Source organism: Diceros bicornis, chromosome 5 (assembly GCF_020826845.1).
Source record: "Diceros bicornis minor isolate mBicDic1 chromosome 5, mDicBic1.mat.cur, whole genome shotgun sequence".
In the NCBI taxonomy this organism is placed as follows: Eukaryota; Metazoa; Chordata; class Mammalia; order Perissodactyla; family Rhinocerotidae; genus Diceros; species Diceros bicornis.
The window spans coordinates 2,283,170-2,305,138 of NC_080744.1; the positions used below are offsets into that span (position 1 = coordinate 2,283,170).

The 21,969-nt window shown below is 42.2% G+C and overlaps 1 protein-coding gene across 2 annotated transcripts in view; it reads left to right on the forward strand.

The window, feature by feature from the left end:
* The window catches only part of POLE2 (DNA polymerase epsilon 2, accessory subunit), a 343,546-nt gene that overhangs the window by 307,984 nt on the left and 13,593 nt on the right, over positions 1-21,969 (forward strand). Inside the window, exons 1-10 of one of the 2 annotated variants that reach the window (XM_058540621.1) lie at positions 5,527-5,600; positions 8,395-8,495; positions 10,083-10,158; positions 12,160-12,237; positions 12,373-12,466; positions 15,731-15,805; positions 18,638-18,721; positions 19,338-19,394; positions 19,810-19,858; positions 20,482-20,554. In XM_058540621.1, coding sequence (XP_058396604.1) covers positions 5,533-5,600; positions 8,395-8,495; positions 10,083-10,158; positions 12,160-12,237; positions 12,373-12,466; positions 15,731-15,805; positions 18,638-18,721; positions 19,338-19,394; positions 19,810-19,858; positions 20,482-20,554 — 755 coding nt within the window. In that variant the 5' untranslated portion in view covers positions 5,527-5,532. Of the gene's footprint in view, positions 1-5,526; positions 5,601-8,394; positions 8,496-10,082; positions 10,159-12,159; positions 12,238-12,372; positions 12,467-15,730; positions 15,806-18,637; positions 18,722-19,337; positions 19,395-19,809; positions 19,859-20,481; positions 20,555-21,969 lie in introns of those variants that run through there. The other variant, XM_058540622.1, reaches the window with a different exon arrangement.

Genomic DNA, 21,969 nt, shown 5'->3' on the forward strand with positions numbered 1-21,969 from the left:
TGGAACATAAGAATGTCAAATTCATAGAAACAAAGAGTACGGTAGTGGCTACCATTGGCTTAAAGGTGGGGGAAATAGGGAGATGTTGGTCAAAGGGTACAAACCTTCACTTATAAGGTGAATAAATTCTGGAAACTTAATGTACAGCATGGCAACAATAGCTAATAACAATGTTTTATACACTTGAAATTTGCTAAGAAAGTAGATTTTAAGTGTTCTCATCACACACACACACACAAAATGGTAACTGTGTGAGGTGATGAGTATGTTAATTAGCTTGATTGTGGTAATCACTTCACAACGTATACTTATACCAGAACATCATGTTGTATACCTTAAATATATACAATTTTTATTTGTCAATCATTCCTTATAAAGCTGGGGGAGAAAAAGAAAAGTCACAAAAAAATACCTGCTATTGGATTTCATTTATATGAAGTTTAAGATATACAAAACTAATCTATGGCGATAGAAAGCAGGAAAGTGGTTGTTTGGAGGTAGGGAGGGGATCTATGGGAAGGAGGACAGGGAGCAGTCTGGGGTGACGGAAGTGCTCTACATCTTGATTGCGGTGGTGATTACGTGGGTTTATACATTTATCACAATTCATTAAACTTCATTCTTCAGATATGCGCACTGTGAATTATACCTTGATAAAAAATATCTATTTTTAAAGTCCTTACTCTATCATTTTCTTGTTCCTAGTAATATTGGTATTGTATTTTTGAAATGTCCTCTTGGACCTTAAAGTCTACTGGAGGCTACAGACCAGCAAACAGACAAACATCACGCTGTGCGGTAAGTGTGATGAGAGCAGAAGGTCCGGGCCCTTGGGGCTACGTAGGAGGGCCCCTAACTCTGGAGAGTCAGGGAAGGTTCCTGAGAGAAAGTGAAGTCTATGCTAAGAACTGAAGGCGGAGTGGAAGTTGTTCAGGTAAACAGAAGGGTGGCGGGAGGGGTGTTCCTGGAACACTTACTATGGAACGGGAAAGGAAGAAAGGGATGACCTGTTCACTTTATCCTAACATGGGGAGATTTGGAAGCCTTTTAAGTGGGGAAGTGACACAATAATAATTATGTTTTAGAAAGTTTATTCTGAAGGCAAGATTGGAGGCAAAGAGACTAGTTAGTAGGTTAGTTACTGCTGGCTAGAGAGGCTGGTGTCCTGAGTGAGAGCTCTGGCCACAGAGACAGAGAGAAGTCAACAGGTTTGAGAGAGACTTAAAAGGTAAAACCAAAGGGACTTGGTGGCTAATTGGTTTTTGGGGGATGAAGGAGAGGGCGGTGTCGAGGATGCCGCCTTGTTACTAGCCTGGTCACTGAGTGACAGGATGGAGCCCTTCACTAGGGAGCTGGACATGGGAGGAGGAGCAGATTTGGGAGGGACGATGGCAAGTTCATTTTCGGGCATATTGAATTGGGTTTGAAGCCTGAGATAGGGGCGAGAAATATGGATTTTGGAGTCATCAGCCTATAGTTGTTCATGTAAGTATTAGGACTTTATGAGCTGCCAGGAGAAGGAGCCATAGGGGAAGAAATTGAAAATTTATGGGAGAAAGAGAATCATTGTCAGAATGTGGAGGGAAGCTCGGAAATTGGGATAAATTCTTTCATCTCCAATTTCTTAATATGAAAAATATCAAGCATAAAGAAAAGCTGAAAAAATAGTTCAAAGAATACCTGTGCACCCTCTACTTAAGTTTAATAATTTCTAATATTGCCATAATACTTTATATTTGTTTCTATGTGTGTGCCTATATTTTTCACTTTGCTGAATTATTTGAAAGTTACATTTTGGCATGTATTTCCTAAAAATGGGCACATTTATGTTACATTCAGCATGCATTTCCTAAAAATAGGGACATTCACATACATAACCACGATATCATAATCACACCTAAGTAATAATTATCCCTTAATATAATTTAATATCCAATCCATATTCAAGATTCCCAACTGCATTGGGAATAAATAAATAAAAAACATTTATTATCTCACACAGTTTGTGTAGGTTGGGAATTTGGGAACAGCCTGGCTGGTGGTTCAGTCTCTGGTCTCATGCGGCTGCTGTCAAGATATGGGCAAGGATTGTCATCATCCGAAGATTTCACTAGGGCTGGAAGATCTGCTTCTGAAATTGCTCACACCCACTGGCATATGGAGGGCAAGTTGGTGCTGGCTGTTGGCAGGAGGCCCTGATTTCTTAAAACACAGGGACCTTTCCATGGAGCTACTAGAGGGCAGCGGGCTTCCCCAAGAGCTAGTGACCCAAGAGAGAGCAAGGCAGAAATAGCAAAGAATTTTCTGCCCCGGCCTTAGACCTTATACCATCCTTTTCATGACACCCTACTGATTACACAGGTCAGTCCTCTTCATTGTGGGAGGGGAGCAGACAAGGCATGGATTCCAGGAAGCAAAAATCATTGAAGGCTCTCGTAGAGTCTAGCTACCACAACCTGAATCAGTCCTTCCATCTGTTCTCCTCCCAGGACGCTAACTTTCTGAAGAGACCAGGCCAGTTAGAATGTTCCACATTCTGGATTTGTCTGATTTTCCTCACAGTGTAATTTAACTTGTTCCTCTCTCCCCCATATTTCCTTAAACCAGAAGTTAGATCTAGACTTGATTAAATTGTGGTTAACATTTTTGGCAAGAATACTTCGTAAGTGATGCCATATATGTCATATTGCATTATAATAGTAACATAATGTCAAATTAGCCCACTATTTGTGATGCTAAATTTGATACTTGGTTAAGGTGGTAACCTCTGAAACTTCTGTTGTAAAAGTAAGTTTTTCCCTTTGTATTATTAGCCAATAATCTGTAGGGTGATACTTTGGGACTGTGCAAACATCTTGTTCCCTAAAATGCTTACCTAACAGTTTTAGCATCTTATATCCCTATTCCTCTCCACTTTCCTGCCCACAAATAACCATTTGTTTCTTGTTTATCATTCTAGCGGTTAAGCAGATACAGTCGTTTTGCATTATTTGTGCATTCCATATTTTCAAATTCACCTACTCACTAAAATTTATTTGTAACTCTCAAATCAATACTGGGGGCTTCCATGGGCTGGCCCTGTGGCTTAGTGGTTGAGTGTGCGCACTCCGCTACTGGCGGCCGGGGTTCGGATCCTGGGCGCGCACCGATGCACCGCTTCTCTGGCCATGCTGAGGCCACGTCCCACATACAGCAACTAGAAGGATGTGCAACTATGACATACAACTATCTACTGGGGCTTTGGGGAAAAAAAAAAGGAGGATTGGCAATAGATGTTAGCTCAGAGCCGGTCTTCCTCAGCAAAAAGAGGAGGATTGGCATGGATGTTAGCTCAGGGCTGATCTTCCTCACACAAAAAAATAAATAAATAAAATAAAATGCACAATTCAATGGTTTAACAAAAAAATACTGGGGGCTTCCACGGTCATTCTCAGACATGCACAGAGCGGTGAAAACTTTGAGTTGCCCATCCCACATGTTCTCAGCTGAGGTTGAGCAAGGCGACTTTGCTTTCTCATTTCATCTTTCATACTATAATTTTATTTATTTATTTATTTTTCCCCCAAAGCCCCAGTAGATAGTTGTATGTCATATCTGCACATCCTTCTAGTTGCTGTATGTGGGACGCGGCCTCAGCATGGCTGGAGAAGTAGTGCATTGGTGCGCGCCTGGGATCCGAACCCGGGCCGCCAGCAGCAGAGCGCACGCACTTAACCGCTAAGCCATGGGGCCGGCCCAATCTCTCATACTATAAACAAGTGTCTTTTTCGAGGCACATGTAGTGCCACATTTTCTGCATTTTTATAATTTTCTTGGCGATTTTGCTGTTTAAAATGGCCTGGAAGCATAGTGCTGAAGTGCTGTCTACTGTTCCAAGGCACAAGAAGGCTGTGACGTGCCCTAGGGAGAAAGTACACGTTAGATAAGCTTCCTTCAGGCATGAATTATAGTGCTGTTACCTCTGAGTTCAATGTTATTGAATCAATGATATATATTAAAGATCTTTAAACAAAAACACACCTAAAACAAAGCTATGTATTGATTGGTTGATGAAAATGTTGTGACCAGAGGCTCAGAGGAACCTAACCCTGTATTTCCCCTGGTAGCAATGATTATTTGCTAATTCAGTATTGGTGGTAACTTTATAGAACATAACTATCTCCAATAATGAGAATCGACTGTTTACCTATTTTTATTTCTTCTCCTTTCTTACATAACAGTTCAAATTTTCTTTGCAGTTTTGTCTTTAGAATATATTTCACTGAAAATATACAGAGAACTGTTCAAAAATCACTTTTCTCTGTGATGTTATGTTGCCAATTTAACATACAGTTATGTGTATTGGTTTGAGTGTGCTTTCAATTTTAAGATTACTTTTTTCTTTGAATATGTAAAACATGTACATGGGTCAGTGGTTAAGTCTCACCACAAAGAAAGGTCTCACTTCCATCCTTATCCCTCCTGCCTTTTACAGTTAACCATTTTTTTAGTGTCTAGTGTAACCTTCCAGAGGTTTTTTAAATGCAAAAACAAGTAAATACACATCTATGTTGCCCTTCTTTACCATACTTTGCTCTTTTTTTCAAGTCAACCATATACCCTGGAGGTCACCGTATATCAGTGCTTAGAAATCGTCCTCGTGTTTTACAAGGCTGCCTGTGCACTTATAAGCACTTGTGGTTTTACCCAACTCATTGAGGCCAGCCTTTTGAAGCGTGGCAGATTAACAGTCCACTTGCTGGAATGAGAGTTCAAATCCTGCCTCCACGACCTATGGAACGTTTCATCTTGAGCCAGCCATCTACCATTTCTGTGTCTCAGTTTTCTCATCTGAAAAATGAAGATGCTGAAAAAACAGCAGCCAGCTCATTCGGCTCTATGCGCAAATACCGCAATTGATACCTTTAAAGCGCTTATGACAGTGCCTGGCGCGCAGGAAGCCCTCAACCTAAACAAAAAGCGGGGTGGGTGGGAACGACGGTGACGCGTAGCAGCTTCAAGTGGACGTCGGGGAAAGGCCGACGTGGCGAGCATTTCCAGGGCCTGTGTGAAGAAGATCACGTGGTCCACACGGGCCCCCAGTCCCACAGGAGCCCGACGGGGTCACGGGAGGTCGAGGGCAGCGATGAAAGGGTGGCCCAGCGACGCACCCGGGATAAGGGCAGCACGTCCCCAACCCGACCGCAGGGAGGGACGCTCTCGCCTCCAGTCTCCGGGCGACAAAGGAGTGCGGGGTCGTCTCCTCCTTCATCCTACAGCCGCCCGGGGAGTCGCGGCGCGCTCCGCTCTGGGGAGCGGCTCCCGGGAGATGCCGGGCGGGGCGGGGCCAAGGGGGACGGGGCGGGCCAGGGGCAGAGCCTGGAGGGGCGGGGCCTGGAGGGGAGGCAAGGGATGGGGCCTACAGGGAAGGGGCGGGGCATTGGTGGGGCGGGGCCAGAAGGGGACGGGGCGGATAGGGGCGGGACCTGCGGTCAAGGGGCGGGGCCTGGGAGGGACGGGGCGGGGCCGCGGCCGTGGCGCCAAAACGCGGGCATGGCGCCGGAGCGGGTGCGGAGCCGCGCGCTGTCCGCCTTCAGGCTGCGCGGCTTGCTGCTCCGCGGGTGAGTTGGCTGGGCAGCTGGCGGGACGGAGGGTTGGGGTTCGCCCTTAAAAGGCTCTAAGGAGCGGGGCGGATCCGGCCTGGCCGTCGGGCTGCGACGCCCCCCAGGTGTCCCCACGCCCGGGGGCCGAACGCTCCGTTCTGGCGGGACGAGGCCCCGCACGCGCCGCCCTGCGCGGGGGAGCGGATCCGTGCGGCAGCTACGGGGTGGCCTGGGACTCGGGCTCCGCCCCGCACAGTGGGCCACAGCAGAGCCACTGCGGGCGTCCCTGAGCCTCCCGGGAGACCCGGGAGGGCCCACGCGCATGTCAGTCGTCAGCTGTGTGCTGGAAGACGTTGGGACCTTCCCAACCTTCCAAATTTGGGGTCGGGTGTAATTCCTGGAGAGAATTCCTGCAAGTTCAAAAGTGGGCAGCTTTGGAGCACGTTCCCAGGTCTCCTCCTGGGCCTTTTTGTTTTTTATTTTTTTAAGATTTCCTTTAGAACTTCTCTGATAGTCAGGTTTCCTGGCCATATCCGTGTTTTGTAGGACTTATAGAGTGAAGCTTTCCAAGATTTTTCTCATTAAATCTGCCTCTTTTTTTTTTTTTTGAATATAATATTTTTTACATATTTAAGTACCTTCTGGGTGGGATATACTTTTCTGTACCAGGTTTTGGTTGCTCTTGTGTGTGGAGAGTTTGTTTTTGTAAGGATGAGTTTTATGGGACTTTTAACTTTGCTTTTGGGTTAGTGGTGAGCAAGGGCAAGAGTAGATATGCCCTGGGAGAAAATAATAACTTTTGTTCACTTGATCTCTGACACTTTGAAAATATAAGCAATTAATCAATTAATTTTTCTCTGTTTTCACTTAGAATTTTACCTAATATTAAGCTGTCATTCATTAATTAACAGTCAGAAATACACTGAAATCTATCAGCTGCAAAGCCTGTGCTGGGAGAGTAGATATTGTGGAGCTTGGGGGGCAGAGAGTGTATTAGTTATTTATGGCTGCATAACAAATTACCGCAGAGCTTAGAGGTTTAAAACAGCACACACTGATTTTCTCACATTTTCTGCGGGTCAGGAATTCAGGTGGGCTTAGCTGAGTGCTCAGCTTCAGGGTCTCTCACGGAGCTGTGGTCAAGACGGCGTCAGGTCAAGTGTCAATTGGGCAGGATTTGCTTCCAGGCTCATTCAGTGGTTGTCAGGATTGTTGGACTGAGGGCCTCAGTCCTTGCTGGCTATTGGCTGGAGGCCACCCTTAGTACCTTGCCGCGTAGGTCTCCCTAACATGGCAGGTTACTTCATCAAAGCCAGCAAGAGAGAGAGTTCTACTAGCAAGACAGAAGTCACAGTCTTTTGTAACCTAATCAAGGAAGTGACATCTTGTCACTTTTAAAATTTTATTTTTAAAATTATAATACAGTAAAATATTTCATCACTTTTGCTATATTCTATTGTTAGAAGCAAGTCACTAGATCCACCCCATGCTTAAGGGGAGGGGATTGCACCTGGATGTGATTACCAGGAGGCAAGGATTATTAGGGGTCATCTTAGAAGTCTGTCTGCTGTGGATATTAAATAATTCACAATTATTTAATTTCAGTTGTGAAAAGGATCCCAGCAAAGAATTGCTTTGGTGATGTATAACAAGGTGACTGCTCTTGAGTGAAAGAGTGGTGTGAGCTGAGTGTTAAAGGATGAGCAGGACTTGACTAGGTGAAGAGAAGAATGAGGGGAGATGACTATATCAAGACCCTGGGGCAGCAGAGCCCCAGGAAGGCCAGAGACACTGGCTGAGTCTAGTGAGATTCTGCAAGGTGCAGAGCCTGTATGGCTTTACAGGCCTTGGTCTGTCCTAAGAGCTGTCCCAAGATTCACCCAATATGTGTGTGATTGTAGGGACTCAATCACTGAGTGTTTATGGGCCACCTTCAGTGTACTTAGCGCTCTGCCAAAGGATGACACAGCTCCGGTTCTCAAGGAGCGTCATCTATACTACATTGGAGGGATGTCAGCCCACACGTGAAACAATCAATAAGCAACCCAAGATCTAGAACAGTTAGTGTGATGACTATAACAATAATATTGACATAAAGTGTGAAGTTGTGTGCTACGAATACAGAATGCCATGTAGTGAGCTAATTGTTTAAGTAGGCAGTGTTCATTCTGAGCATTATTTGTATTTAAATCAGGGATTCATGTAATTTTTTAATATAAATTTCAGCTTTATTGAGTTTTTTTTAGGTGGGGGGATTCATGTGATCTTAATGAGTGTTGCTTCTATGACTATATTCAAATGTCAAAGTTTTTTCTAGCCTAGTTTTTTTTTCTGATTTTACAAGTGAAAACTATTGAAATTATTGGAATTTACTTTAAGCAAATGCATTATAAAATTAATAAATACATATTTGAGTGTCTGTTATGTTCAGAACATTGAAGCAGATGGAGTCCTGCCTTAAGTGTGAGGTGAGAAATAGTACAAGGCTGCTGTGGTGTGCCAGCTCTCAGGTATAGGAAGGCAGACTTTGAACAATTTCAGGAGGAAGGGGAGATTGCAGCCGGTAGGGCTGGTCTGGAAGGCTTCTTAGAAGAAGGATGTGGTTTGGGGCTTTAAGAACTGTTGTGTTGGCAGGGGATAGAAGGAAGACTTTGTTGAAGAAGCACAGGAAAGATGAGGACTGCTTGCAGGGAGGAGAGAGCGGATCTTAGTTTCAATGCCAGATGGATGAGTGTTTGCCAGTTTTGGGCATATAACTTTTAGCCTTAATTACCACTGACCTGCCTTGTCTTTTCTTTCCCTCTCTTGTCAGTGAAGCGATTAAGTGCCTCACAGAAGCTCTTCAGTCTGTCAGTGAAGTAGAGCTTGAAGATGCACTGGAGAAGATCATCGATGCGGTTGAAAAGCAGCCCTGTCAGTAACATTTGCTGATAGCCCTTCAACTGTTAGGAGAGGTCTGCATCCTCAGTTAGACTTCTAGGTTGAAGTAGAAGGCGGGGATCCAGTATGAAGGCGTCCCACCGTATGAGACGTGCCCCTGGGAGCATTCCTCCTGAGCGGAACCCCTAGTCCCATTGGAGACTCTTACAGCTCTGCCCTGGTGCAGCTGTCACCACCGTCTTTCGTGCACTTGACTTCTAATTTTGACCTGGTCCTATATGGTCCCTTTTGTCACTCTGCAGGCCTGTTACTTTGTCTTACTTAAGTTAGTTTCTCCTAAATGTTTGGGGGGAAAAAGAGTAAGTGAGCAGGGCTAACTCTGCCTTCTTCAGCCTTTCTTCAGGGGTCTTTTGTCAGACATGTAACCTTTGCCATAGCATGGGCCTACAAAGGAGAAATACTCTTCTTGAAGAAAATGTCCAGTGTTTTCTAGAGCACTGAACCGTAGAAGTGGGTGCAGCTTGCTTTCAGTGTTGGATAGATGCTAGTTTCTTCAATTATATAGGAAGAAACATGTTCCATGATACAGGAGAAATTGCTATTATATCTCATTTCCACTTCTAAAGGCAGAATTTTAAATATACCTTTGCTTATAAAAATTCCTTTACAGTTGGAAATTTAGAAAGTGATTAAATTTAGAAAATTAGTGTGCCTTCATTTAAGATGGCACCTGGTATTTTGCCCGAGAACATACCAAAGTGGTTAAGGGCACCCACTCTGGCTCAGACTCGAGTTTCTGTTGCTGTCTACTCCTAGCTGTGTTCTTGGGCAGGTTATGCAACCTCTCAAAGTTGCACTTTCCCCATCTGTAAGATATGGGCATACTAACATCAACCTTATAGGAGAGCCGTCTACTGGAGTAATGCTTGTAAAGTCCTGAGCATAGTGTCACATATTTACTAAGGGCTTCATAAGTGGTAGCTGCTGTTGTTATTCTTGGTACTGTCATGCCTACCGAAACATAGCACTTGTGATAAAAGGTTATCCTAATGTAACCTGATTATGCCTCGGAGCTTACAGGAGTATTTTTTTTTTTTTCCATCTTTTTTTTTTTTTTTTTTTTATTGATGTTTTAATGGTTTCTAACATTGTGAAATTTTGGGTTGTACATTTTTGTTTGTCCATCACCCCATATATGACTCCCTTCACCCCTTGTGCCCACCCCCCACCCCCACTTCCCGAGTAACCACAGTCCAGTTTTCTCTGTCCATGTGTTGGTTTATATTCCACATATGAGTGAGATCATACAGTGTTTGTCTTTCTCTTTCGCTTACAGGAGTATTTTTATAACTGAATTTATGTTACTAAACAATATTTAGAGAAGTAAGACATTTGACTATGTATTAAAGTATTACACATGTACTTAAGTGTGGAAATTAAGGTATTTGAGATACAGCTTTTGTTATTGTTCTGACCTAACACTTTTTTCCTCCTACAGTCTATGTAATGAGAATCTCAGGGTCAGTGTTTGCAGATTATTTTTAGGAAAAAAAGCTATCTGTGGAAAGAACTGATTTTTATGCCTCTTTTTAAAATTTGACTTTCAAATTCTCTTTTCAGTGTCATCAAACATGATTGAACGGTCTGTAGTGGAGGCGGCCGTCCAGGAATGCAGTCAGTCTGTGGATGAAACTATGTATGTGGATAAATGAACTTTTCCCCCCGTTGGAGGTGTTATTAAGTACTTATTTTAAATTATTTTATTGGGGTAATAATTAGTGGTCATCATTTCTACAATGTTTTTTTTTTCAGTGTTTCTTTTTTAAGTGATAGCCTGCGTTATAAACTTCATTATCAAAGGACTCAGTTTTTTCTAGGATTTGAGATTATAGTGGTGTTTGTACCATAGCTAACTTTTCCCACTTACCCAACTGATCTGACTTTATATTCTGTAAGCTACAAGTTAATTGAAGTGAATATTCAGAAGTATAGTTTACTTTTGCTCTTAGGAAAGTGCTAAGTCCAGAGAAGTTCAGTGACTTACCTTGGGTCACCTGGTGAATGGCAAGTGAGGGTAGAACCTCAGTTTATGACTCTTTCCCCTATCTCATGCTATTAGGGCTTAGGAATTTATATGGCAGTGCTTTTTCCAGGTTTTATTTCCCTGAGTGTCCCTCTTTTCTTTCCTCCTTTGAATGTGATAGTTCTTTCCAAATTCATAGGGTTTTACCAGGAGAGAAACATCTGGGAAAATGGACAGGGAGACAGTTTTTTTTTTTTTTTTTTGTGAGGAAGATCAGCCCTGAGCTAAAATCCATGCCAATCCTCCTCTTCAGACTGGCCCTCAGCTAACACCCCTGCCGATCTTCCTCCACTTTATGTGGGAGGCTGCCACAGCATGGCCTGACAAGTGGTGCATTGGTGCGCGCCCGGGATCCGGACCCGGGCCACCAGCAGCGGAGCACTCCTACTTAACCGCTACGCCACAGGGCCGGCCGGCCCTGAGACAGTTTTAACTTGAATAGTTTTTTGTATTTGAGGAGATCATTGAAAGGAGTCATGACCTTATTTTGGTCAGTAGTTTTAATGTTTTCCCTGTTAGACCTTATTAGAACTGCTAAAAAATAGAGAAATTGAGGACTTTTAATTTTATCCTTGCAAACTCATTATTTAAGATACTAGAGTACAGTGACATGCCCCTAGAGCCATCAATAGAAATTCAAAATGACTGCATCAAAGTATAAGGATTAGAATCCTAAAATAGTCGTTACAGTTACCTGTTGTTTCTGTAAAGCTGTTTATATGCTACAGTCAGCCAATGTAGAGGGCTGTGGAGACTGAATGGTAAATGATCTTTGCAACTCAATTGTGCAGAAATAGCACAAGAGAGAGGCTCTCATTTTTATAGATGGAGAAATGGCCTGGTAAGTTAAATAACTTGCCAACATTGACCCACTAGACAATGGTGGAGCTGGGCCTGGATTCTAGGTTTTCTTCAAGTCCACTGGTTCTCTGCTGCTCTATGCTTAGTGCCACACGGGGGTAGCAGGAACATTTTTTGACCATTTTCCATTTGGGAGATAAACAGATAAAATTTTAGGGCAGATGTTTTTGGTTGGAATATTTATGTAATAGTGCTATGAATTTTTTTAAAACCTCTTTCAAACATGGTTATGTTATTAATAGTATCTGAAAGTAAGATTATTTTGTTGATTTTCCTTCTCTAACACTGTAAGTGTCAAGGATATGGGCAGAATTTTGGGAGTCCTTTTTCTATTTTACAACTTTTCCTGGGACACTTTTGCATAATATTTTAGATTTTAAAAATTATTGGAAATGAATCATGTCCTTTAATAATATTGTAGCTCATAAAAGGAGTACATATGGGGAGAGATTTCTTTAAGATGTGAGTATTTTATACATAAGTGTTCTTTTCAACAGATGACATTCTTAATTAGAAGTTAACTTTATTTTTTTTTGCTTGAGAGTGTTGGCAATGCTTTCTTTTCTCTTGAAACGAAAATCACAAGCTAAAGATTTTACCCCCATATAAGTTTTGACACTATAAGAAATTGTGTACATGACCTGTGAAAAGTATGTATGTGGGACATAAGAATATAATGCAAGTTTTCATGTTCACCGAAGAATACTTATGTTTTAGTAAATCAGGTCTGTGTTTTTGTGGGATGTTTTTCAGAGAACATGTTTTCAATATCATAGGAGCATTTGATATTCCACGCTTTGTGTACAATTCAGAAAGAAAAAAATTTCTTCCGTAAGTATACCATCTATTGATTTTAAGCTAATTTCAGATGTACATTTTTTTCAGAAGGTATATAGTCTCATGTTTCATTTTTGGCCTACCTTGTGTATTATGATAGTCAGAAATAGGCATTTCTTTTTTTTCTAGTGTTTTAATGACCAACCACCCTGCACCAAATTTATTTGGAACAGCAAGAGATAAAGCAGAGCTGTTTCGTGAGCGATACACCATTTTGCACCAGGTAAGTTGCGGGGAAAAGAGACTGTTTCAGCTTAGGTAAAACTCAGGGATAATTAAAGGATGGAATTTTGTATTTTTCATTCAATAGACTGATCTCTGTATTTGAGACCATATAGGAGAAACAGAAATAAAGAAGATACTTTCCTTTTAGCAATAACGATGATGATAAAAATAGTAGTTGACGCTCATTGTACGCTTTTCATATGCTGGGGCCTGTGCTTAGCACTTTACAGACATTATTTACCTTGTTTAATCATCACATCATCAGTGTAAGCATAAATGCTGTTATTATCCCCATTTTACAGAAGAGGATTTGAGGTCTAGAGAAGCTTAATGACCTGCCCAGAGATCCATCTAATAAGCAGAGACAGGGTTTGAACCCAGTCTGTCTGACTCTGGAGCCAGCCTTTGCCTACTGCACTGCACTGCCTTCTAGCAGCTTACAGGCAGTGAAGTTAAAGACATTTGCACAAGTGAAACATAAATTAGAGTTTTAGACGTGCTATCACAGAGATACAAACAGAATGCATTCAATAGAAACATGAGGAAAGGCTTCAAGGAAACAGCGTTTGACCTGGGCCTGGATTCCTCTGATCATGTGGAGATGGGCAAAAGGTGATGGCACAGGGTGAACAGCAAAGGGAACACGGGCTCTGCAGGAAGGGACAAGCAGTCAGTCCACCTCGTGTGGAGAGGAGGGCTCGTGAAGAGGAGTAGTAGGGGATCAGTTTGGAAAGGCTCGGGGAGCCACATCGTGGGAGCGCCTGGATGCCACTCCGGGAGGTGGGACTGTTTCTTGGCACAGGGAGCGTGGGATTCCAGAGACCCCATCACAGCGGGATGTTTGAGCACTTCCTCTACTGGCAGATCTTGGGATGAGTTAGAGTGTGAGAGAAGCTTAGAGGAGTCTGTAGGATTGGTCCTGGCAGAAATGACAGGACGGAGGAAGTGGCAGGGGAGGAGACAGAGGGGACAGCACTGGCACAGTGGAAGCTGTAGTTCATGTGACTGATTAGAAGTGAGGGAGAAGGGAGAGAGTGAAGACTCGGAGGGTTAAGGCTGTGAGCCTGAGAGAGTAGACGGGCAGAAAATGGTAATGTGTTAACAAAATAGGGAAAAGAGCATGTTTGGGGGTAGAAAATGGTACTGTGTTAGCAAGAAGGAAAAAGAGCATGTTTGGGACGATGACAGCAGGTTCTGTTTTGGACATTTGAGTTCGGGTTGTTAGTGAGATGTTGGGTGAAATGTGCATCTGGAGCTGAAGGAGGAGATCTGAGCAGAGTGATTTAAGGGCACCTGCCTGGGGAAGTAGAGGAAAGTGCAGGGAGGAGACCAGAGAGAGAGAGAGAGAGAAGGGAAGAGCGTGGAAGGTGGTGGCCAGGCCGGGATGGGGTCACAGGGCAGGAGCACGCCGAGGTTTGGAGGGGGAGAGGGTGGCCAGCAGGAACAGGCACTGAGAAAGGGTGAAGAGAGTGAGCACTGCAGGTTCTGTCTCTCTGCTTCCGTCGCCCACGTAGCGTGGCCACGTTCATCTTCCCAAAGTGTAGCTCTGAGCTTCAAGGAAGTTGACTGCCCCCTGAGTTCAATACAGATTATATTTAAATTTGACATCTTCTGACACATTTTTGGCCTAATCTCTGCTTTTCCTCTAATTATACTCTGTGCTGGAGCCAAAACCGAGATCTGGAATTATCGTTTGTGTTTCTCCCACTTGCTCTGTGACTTTGCCTCTACTGTCCACTCTCTAGACTGCTCCTCCCTCTCATCTCTGTTGTTGAAACCCTCCTAATTCTGGAAGGTCCGCTCCAATCGCCCCTCCTTTCAAAGCACTTCTTGATCTCCAGATGAATGCAGTCTCTTCCTGCTTTAAATCCACTGATGTCTCCTACGTACATCTCCTATGTCGCTTGTGGACTTGGCTCTGCCTTTCCTTTGGGGTGCTTATCCCCGTTATTAGACGGCGGACTCCTCGTTTATTTCCTCTGCCACGTTTGGCACAGTGCTTTTCACAGAGAAGACGCTCAGGAAATACCACATTTCTTTTTTCTTTCTTTTTAAAAATTGTGTTTTAAAGCCCACTGTATTATTTTGGGTGTGTCACTTAACCCTTCTGCGCCTCATTTTCTCATCTGTCAAATAAAAGGGTTGAATTTTAGTCCGTTCATATTTTTATTGCAGTTGTCTTCCTGAAAGCAAATCTGATTTTATTGTTATCCTACTTCAAAATTTTTGTTCTCCATTGTCTATAAGATAAACTTCTTAGTTTGGCATAGAAAGTCTGTATTGTTGGGCTCTTTTATTGGAAGTTATAGAAACTCAAACTGATTAAAAGGGAAAAAAGTATTTATTGGCTTGTGGAGAAGTCTAGAGGTCCATCGGTTTCAAGCATGGCTGGATGCAGGTGCTCACACGATGTCGTGAGACATCTCCGTTTTTCTGTCTCCCAGCACTTTTTTTAAATTGATTTTACTTTCAAACAAGTCTTTCCTATGAGGTGACAGAGATGGCCACTGGTAGCCTTGGCTACTTGTGGAAAGAGAGTTCCTCTTTTCTAATAGTTCTAGCAAAAGTCTCTTATTGGCCCAGCTCTAGGCACTTGCTCAACCTGAACCATTAGCTGGCCAAGGGGACGGACTACTTTGATCCTCTAGGCCGTGCTGGTCTGTCTGTAGAAGGGGGAAGGGGCACCGGCCCTACCTCAACTACATGGACCACAGTAGGGGAGGGACGTTCCCCAAATAGATGCTCCAACTCATCTCTAGCCTTGTCTGACCTGCCCTGTGCACCGTGTGACCCCACTGCACTGAGCCCGGCTCGCTTCCTGAATACTCCTTTACTCTTGAAACTCTTCCTCTGTCTTGTCTCGGCCTCCTTTTGTTTCTTACCAGCAGAGTCTTCATCCTTTGGGATATCGTTGGATGGCCGCTCTGCCCAGGGTCCTCTGTTGGCTTGTAGCCTGTGGACGCTTCACTCACTAGTCCCCGGGCTCTGAGGATGAACTTGCTCTGTTGTTTTCATGTCCTCAGCCCAGAGGTGCAGCTGCCAGGCACACAGTAGACCTTTTAAAAAAATTCTTTTCAATAATTTTATTTTTAAAATTACCTTTGTAGGTATTTGTACATTAAATTTTATGGGTTTTCAAATTTGTCGAGACTAGGTAATAGTAACATTAGTTTAAGGACAGTGTTTCATTAGGGTACTGTTTTAATGAATCATAGTTTTAAATGTCTGCTTCAGCAATTCATGTGAATCTTTCTTTTCACAGCGGACCCACAGACATGAATTATTTACTCCTCCAGTGATTGGTTCTCACCCTGACGAAAGCGGAAGCAAATTCCAGGTTAGAACGTTATCCTAGTTATTTAGGGGGTGTAAGTGTACAAGTTTAATATTTATTGCTTAATTCTAATTTATTGAATTTTAAGTGAAAATGAACCACTGGTAACTGTTCAACTAGCTAACTGACCTGTGCATGCCCCCTGTTGATAAAGTCCATACCCTGTGCGCGGGGTCCTACCGTCTCTAATAAAGCTACTGCTCCCTTCTTTGGGGCAGGCCCTGAGACTGTGGGAGCCCCCAGAGGGTCTCTGGCCACGAAGACAGATCCTAGTCCTCCTGGCCCATTTGCTGGGTACTGCGCTGGATATCTGACCCTTCCTGCCCTCACTCATACTCCAGAATACTGGTCCTTGCCCAGCCTTGCCCTCTAGTGACCACCACGCACTTGCTCAGCTAAAATGTACTGTGTCTGTTGGAGTGAAAACTTCACTTAAGGCCTGAAGGAAACAGCACTTCTGGAATGGATGAGAGCCGATGGGCCCCGGGGTGGTGGGGCCCCGAGGAGCAGAGGGGAGAGTGAGAATGTCTTCTGTTGTGTGTGCCTGCCACGTTTATGCTGTTAGACTTGGGAAAGTGGTTACAAACAGCACTGTCCCTTCTGTTCCAGCCACACACCTAGTCACTGTCAGTCCGTCTGTGGCTTTGTTCCCCTCTCCAGCACCCAGAACCCTTCCAGGGGACAGTCCTTACCTACTTCTGTCTAGGCCCCCCATTTCTGTGAGGTTCCAGATAGGTTCTGAAGAGGCCATTAAATTCTCTGCCATGTTAGATCAGAATTCATGATGATGAGTAGCCTGATAGCTACTAAAACAATAACACTAGGGGCCGGCCCCGTGGCTTAGCAGTTAAGTGTGCGCGCTCCGCTGCTGGCGGTCCGGGTTCGGATCCCGAGCGTGCACCGATGCACCGCTTCTCCGGCCATGCTGAGGCCGCGTCCCACATACAGCAACTAGAAGGATGTGCAACTATGACGTACAACAATCTACTGGGGCTTTGGGGGGAAAAGATAAATTAAAAACAAAAAAACAATAACGCTAGATCATGCTCACATCCATGTTTGATGGCAGCACCATAAGGAGTAAACATTTATAGTATTTGACAGTTTCTGCTTTTAACTTTTACTAGAGAAAAAATTGTGGTAAGTTTTGGAAATTGACATTACTTACATTTCCCTGCCAAAGCCCATTTGTGTGTTTTCTCATATACGTGTTAGGTTTCTATGGCAACTGAGATGCCCACAGCCCAGAAGCATTACTACTCCTCTCCTCCTTGCCAAAGTAACTTTAAGGCTTAGCTAAATAACTTATTGTTCTTTTCAGTCTTTCTCCGCTGTTTAATTCTGTATCCCTGATGGTATGTTCCTGTTAAACTACATTTGTAGTACCTGTGTGGTCCTCTCCCTCTATAGATGCAGAAATGGTGTCCAGTTATAGCTTTGGGCTCCTGTGCTGCTTTATTTATTTTATGTGAATTGCAATATTTTCCCCAGTCTGTAGGTTGTCTTTTTATTCTCTTAACAGTCTTTTTTGAAGAATGTAAGTTCTTAATTTTGTTGAAGTCCAACTCACATATTTTTTCCTTTTATGGATCATATTTTTGGTATTGTTTCTAAGAAATCTTTGGCTAACCCAGTTTTTAGGATACAGGTCTTGCATATCTTTTTCTTCAGATTTATCCCTAAGTATTTCATTTTTTAAAACTATTTTAAATGTACACCGTACTCCTGTGTTGCTTTAGGTTTGTGTTTCTTAGGAAGAACTCCAATATCAAATGTTAACAGTGATTATTATGGGATGATGGGATTATGTATGCCTTTATTTCTTCCTTCTCTATATTTTAAATTTTTTTCTATAGTAAACATGCATTATTTGTAATAAAAAACATAATATGGTAGAGATAAAAGATGCTCCACCTGGTAATTCCTATAAAAATGAAAAATTATAGACCCTTTCATCCAGCAGTCCTGTTTCTGGAATTTGTAGAAGTTTGTCCAACACTTATACCCATGAAGTGGGCCAAGAGAGGGGCATAGAAATATTAAGCCTTGTTTTTATTGGCAGAAAATTAAGAATACTTTAAATGTACTCTAATAGGGTTTGGTAAAATAAGTGTTGTATATATACTATAGACATCTCTATCCATTAAAAAGAATGAAGTATATCTAGACATAGTTAAATGGAATTATATCTAAGATATATTCAATTTAAAAAGTTAAGTTGCAGAATAATGCAAATAATATGATATCTTTTCAAATAAAACAAAAATTGGGTATGTGTTTAGAAATTATATATGTGTATATTAAAATATATTTAGGATTATATATAGAAAAGGATCTGAAAGGATTTTTTAAAATGGTATCCCAATTGTTACTACCTTTAACTTTCTGATAAAAATATAATGATCAGATTGAGAATGTAAATAATAATGACAGCTTTTCAAAATATTAAATAATTTAGAATGTAACTTTTTAAATAGCCCGCTAATTTTCAAGAGGTACTGACCAAATAAAATAAATAAAATTTATATTCTTTTCTATATTTTAAAAATAAATGTACTTACCATCATTCAGAATAACATGGTATGAGACTTCAGTCATTGGTCCGGTCCTGAGTTGATATGGTATTTTTTTAGGCATAATTCTTCCAAGCCATCGTCAGTTGATATTTAGCTTTTTGTAGGATAAAATTATATTTTCTAAGTTTTATTTGATTTTCTACTGTACAGTAAGTGTAAATACTGAAATGTGCACTCAACATTCACTTATTTATCAAAATATTAGTTTCTTAAAATAACATATTTTCAGTCTTTAAGAATTAATTTTGTTTTATTTTAGCTTAAAACAATAGAAACCCTATTGGGCAGTACAACCAAAATCGGAGATGTGATTGTTCTTGGAATGATAACCCAGTTAAAAGAGGTAAGTTAAACTAATAAGCATCAAACTTTTATTTTCAGCCCTAGATTGATGAAATGTCGGTTACATACCACATTTCGACAGAGAGCATGGGAACGTATTCTTCATTGAAGGCTCCTACCTCAGTCACCAAGGAACCTTCTCGTCTGTGTTGGGTTTCCTGAGTAGACATCAGGAAAGAGTGTCTTGTACAGGCCACCAGTTTGCATAGCCTGAAATTAGTCCCCAGTGACCTCTGGTTGAACTGAGAGTACTGGATGTCTGAACAGGCAAAGCTGCAGACCACATCCTGCCTTAGAGACACTGTTGACTCTCTCAGGTGAAAGCACCTGCTGAGGCCCTGCTCATGGCAGCCAGCAAGGGTCCCTCCTGCCATCTCTTGATCTGCAGTGGTCATTCTCCAGGTACCTATGAGGAGTCTGAGTCTCAATTAAGTGATTAGTCTGAGGTCACCAGACTAGTAAATGGAAAAGTCTAGACTAGGAATTGCTGATTTTTAAAAATCCACTGTACTCTCTACTATATTCTGTTGTCAAAATTATCAGTATTTTAATTATTTTGTCATAGTATTCATTTTTACATAAATGTGGACATATTTCTTTTAATTTTTTTTTTTTAGGGAAAATTTTTTCTGGAAGATCCCACAGGAACGGTACAATTGGATCTTAGTAAAGCTATATCCTTCACTTCCGTTTTTTAAAAATCTGTATTACTTGAGTTGGGGAAATTGATTATATTTCATTCTCAAATTGACCTATTTGGGTTCCCAGTGTAACTTCCATATGGTGGTAGGGTAGGAATTTAGAGACATAATCCTAAACAGAAACAAAAAAACTTTAATTCCCCCTTATTTGGAGAATCCAGACAAATCACTGAGGAAGTCTATAACATGCTAAGAATGATCTGTACTGTCAGTATTACCAAGCATGGGGACATGGAAATCTAAAATTTTTTAAGCTATGATCTATTCAGTTTCAAATGTGAAGCCTTTGAGTTTATTATTGAGAAGTCCTGTTGGGTCCAGAATGTGTGTTGACTTGATCACCAGCTTGAATGTAGACCTGGGATGATTTTCCTCAGCTATCGTGTACCAGTTCCACAGTGGGCTATACACAGACTCGTGCTTTGTCTTGGCAGAAGGTGAGTCAGTGCACTTTGTTCCTGTGCTCCTCATTCTGCAGTAAAACCGTATCTACGGTGGTTCATGTGTGTTAACGTGATGTAATTTGGGAGGACAGTGATTACGAGAGCATACTTTTGACAACAGTAAATAACTCTCAGACTGCTAATGGGCACGAGGTTTCTTTTTGGGGTGATGAAAATATTCTGGAATTAGTGGTGATGGTGGTAAACTTGTGAATATACTAAAAACCACTGAATTGCATACTTGTAAAGGGTGATTTGTATGACAAGTGAATTATATCTCAATAAAGTTGAAGAAAACCAAGATTTTACGTAGGGTCATAAAATGAAACATTTCCTAATCTGTGCACCTTCTCTGTCTGTACTCTAACATGTACTGAGAGATCAAAACGTGAAAAGTTTTACTTCTGAATCTGTTTCTATTTCATGAATTTTTTATAGAACTGAGACCATATCTGGATCTGAAGTTTAGTGGCTCAGTGGAACTGGCATCCTGCCGTTAGTTGAGGGGACGAGGCGAGAGCCTAGCTTTACTGTGTCACTGCTTTGTGTTCCGTAGTTTTTCCTGTCGGACAAGGGGAATTGGACAAGTGAAAGTGATTTGTTACTTATCTTTCCAGGTTGGTTTGAAGACCAAGTGTTTCATGTCAGTGCCTTTGGGTTCCCGCCCACTGAGCCCTCCAGTACTACCAGGTATAACGATGTTTACCTCAGACTTGTAGGAATCTCGTAACACTGGCAGTAATGAATGTGAGGTGGTGTATCCTATCTCAGTTATTACAAGTGCTCAGGCTTTGTGTCAGAAGGCAAAGAGCAATGGAAAATGAGAGTTAGAAGACCAGGCTTTATATGTAACTGAAAACTAGCAGATTGACCCCAGAGTAGTGCGATAGCATCTCTGCACTTCGGCTTTAACTGGGAAAGATTTCCAGTCTACCTGTCTTCTTATCTATAGAGTTGATGAGAAGTTCAGCTGAGATAGGAGATCGGAAAACGCTTAGAAGAATGTAATTCCCGTGTTAATATAAAGTTCTTATTTTTTTATTCTACTAATGAGTAAAAGTTACAAGAGGCAGATTATATAGCTCTTTAAAATAAGCGAAAGCATCATAATATTAGAGCGTTTCCAAAAGGGCCTTCTCTGAGAGGAGTGAGTTCCCTGTCACTCGAGGTATTGGAGCAGAGGCTGAATGATGGTGTAAAAGTTGTAGCTGGTGGCCTGTGGCTTGAATGTAGTCTACAGACCTTTCTTTTCTTTTTCCTCCTTTGAGGTGTTAAAACACATTTTGAATTAGTTGCCAATGTTTAAAAATGAGACTTCTCGTAGAAGTCTAGATTTCTGAGTTCTCTTGAACATCAGATCTGGCAGCATGGTGCCTGCATGCTCACCTGGCTACAGCTCCACTGCAGCGACTGCCCACCTGGGGCAGGGCATGGTGTAAGCCAGCCCCTACCCAGTCAGCCTTGGCGGCTGCTGCTGGGAGAGCTGGTGTCACCTTCCTGGAGCCTGGAAGCACTCGAGTCTGCTGGCTCTGGGGACTTAAAGTTGCTTTCTCATCTTGAGAGTCTGTCATGACAGTGAAGATTTCAAGAAGAAGTGTAAGGGTTAAGATTTGAGTCCTAGTGTACCTGTGCAAATTCAGGGGGCAAGGGCCACGCTTGCTGGCTGGGTGTCCCCGCAGGCAGCTCATCTTCCTGCTGAAGTAACCTAGGGAGAGTGCAAGTCACACCTAGGAGAACACACGCCCTTGTCAGCCAGCTCTCTCTTGGGTGCTTTTAGTGCTAGTTTGTGGCTTGTTACCACATGGTGGGTTTTCTTTGGAATATATTTAAAGCAAAATTGCTATTGTCTTGGTATTTTAGTATCATCCAAGCTTCAAAATTACTGCTTTGGAATGAGAGGTATAATCAAGCGGCTGGTCATGAGCATTACCATTCGTTTCAGTTTAGCCAAGAGATCATCATTGTAATGTCTCAAATAATTTTCCCTTTAAATCATGCCATTTTCTCTAAATTCAACTGTTGTGTGTGTGTTTAGTACACCAAAGGACTGGTATGAGGTGTCATAAAGTACATTAAAATAAAATAATCATTTTATTCCTGTTAGG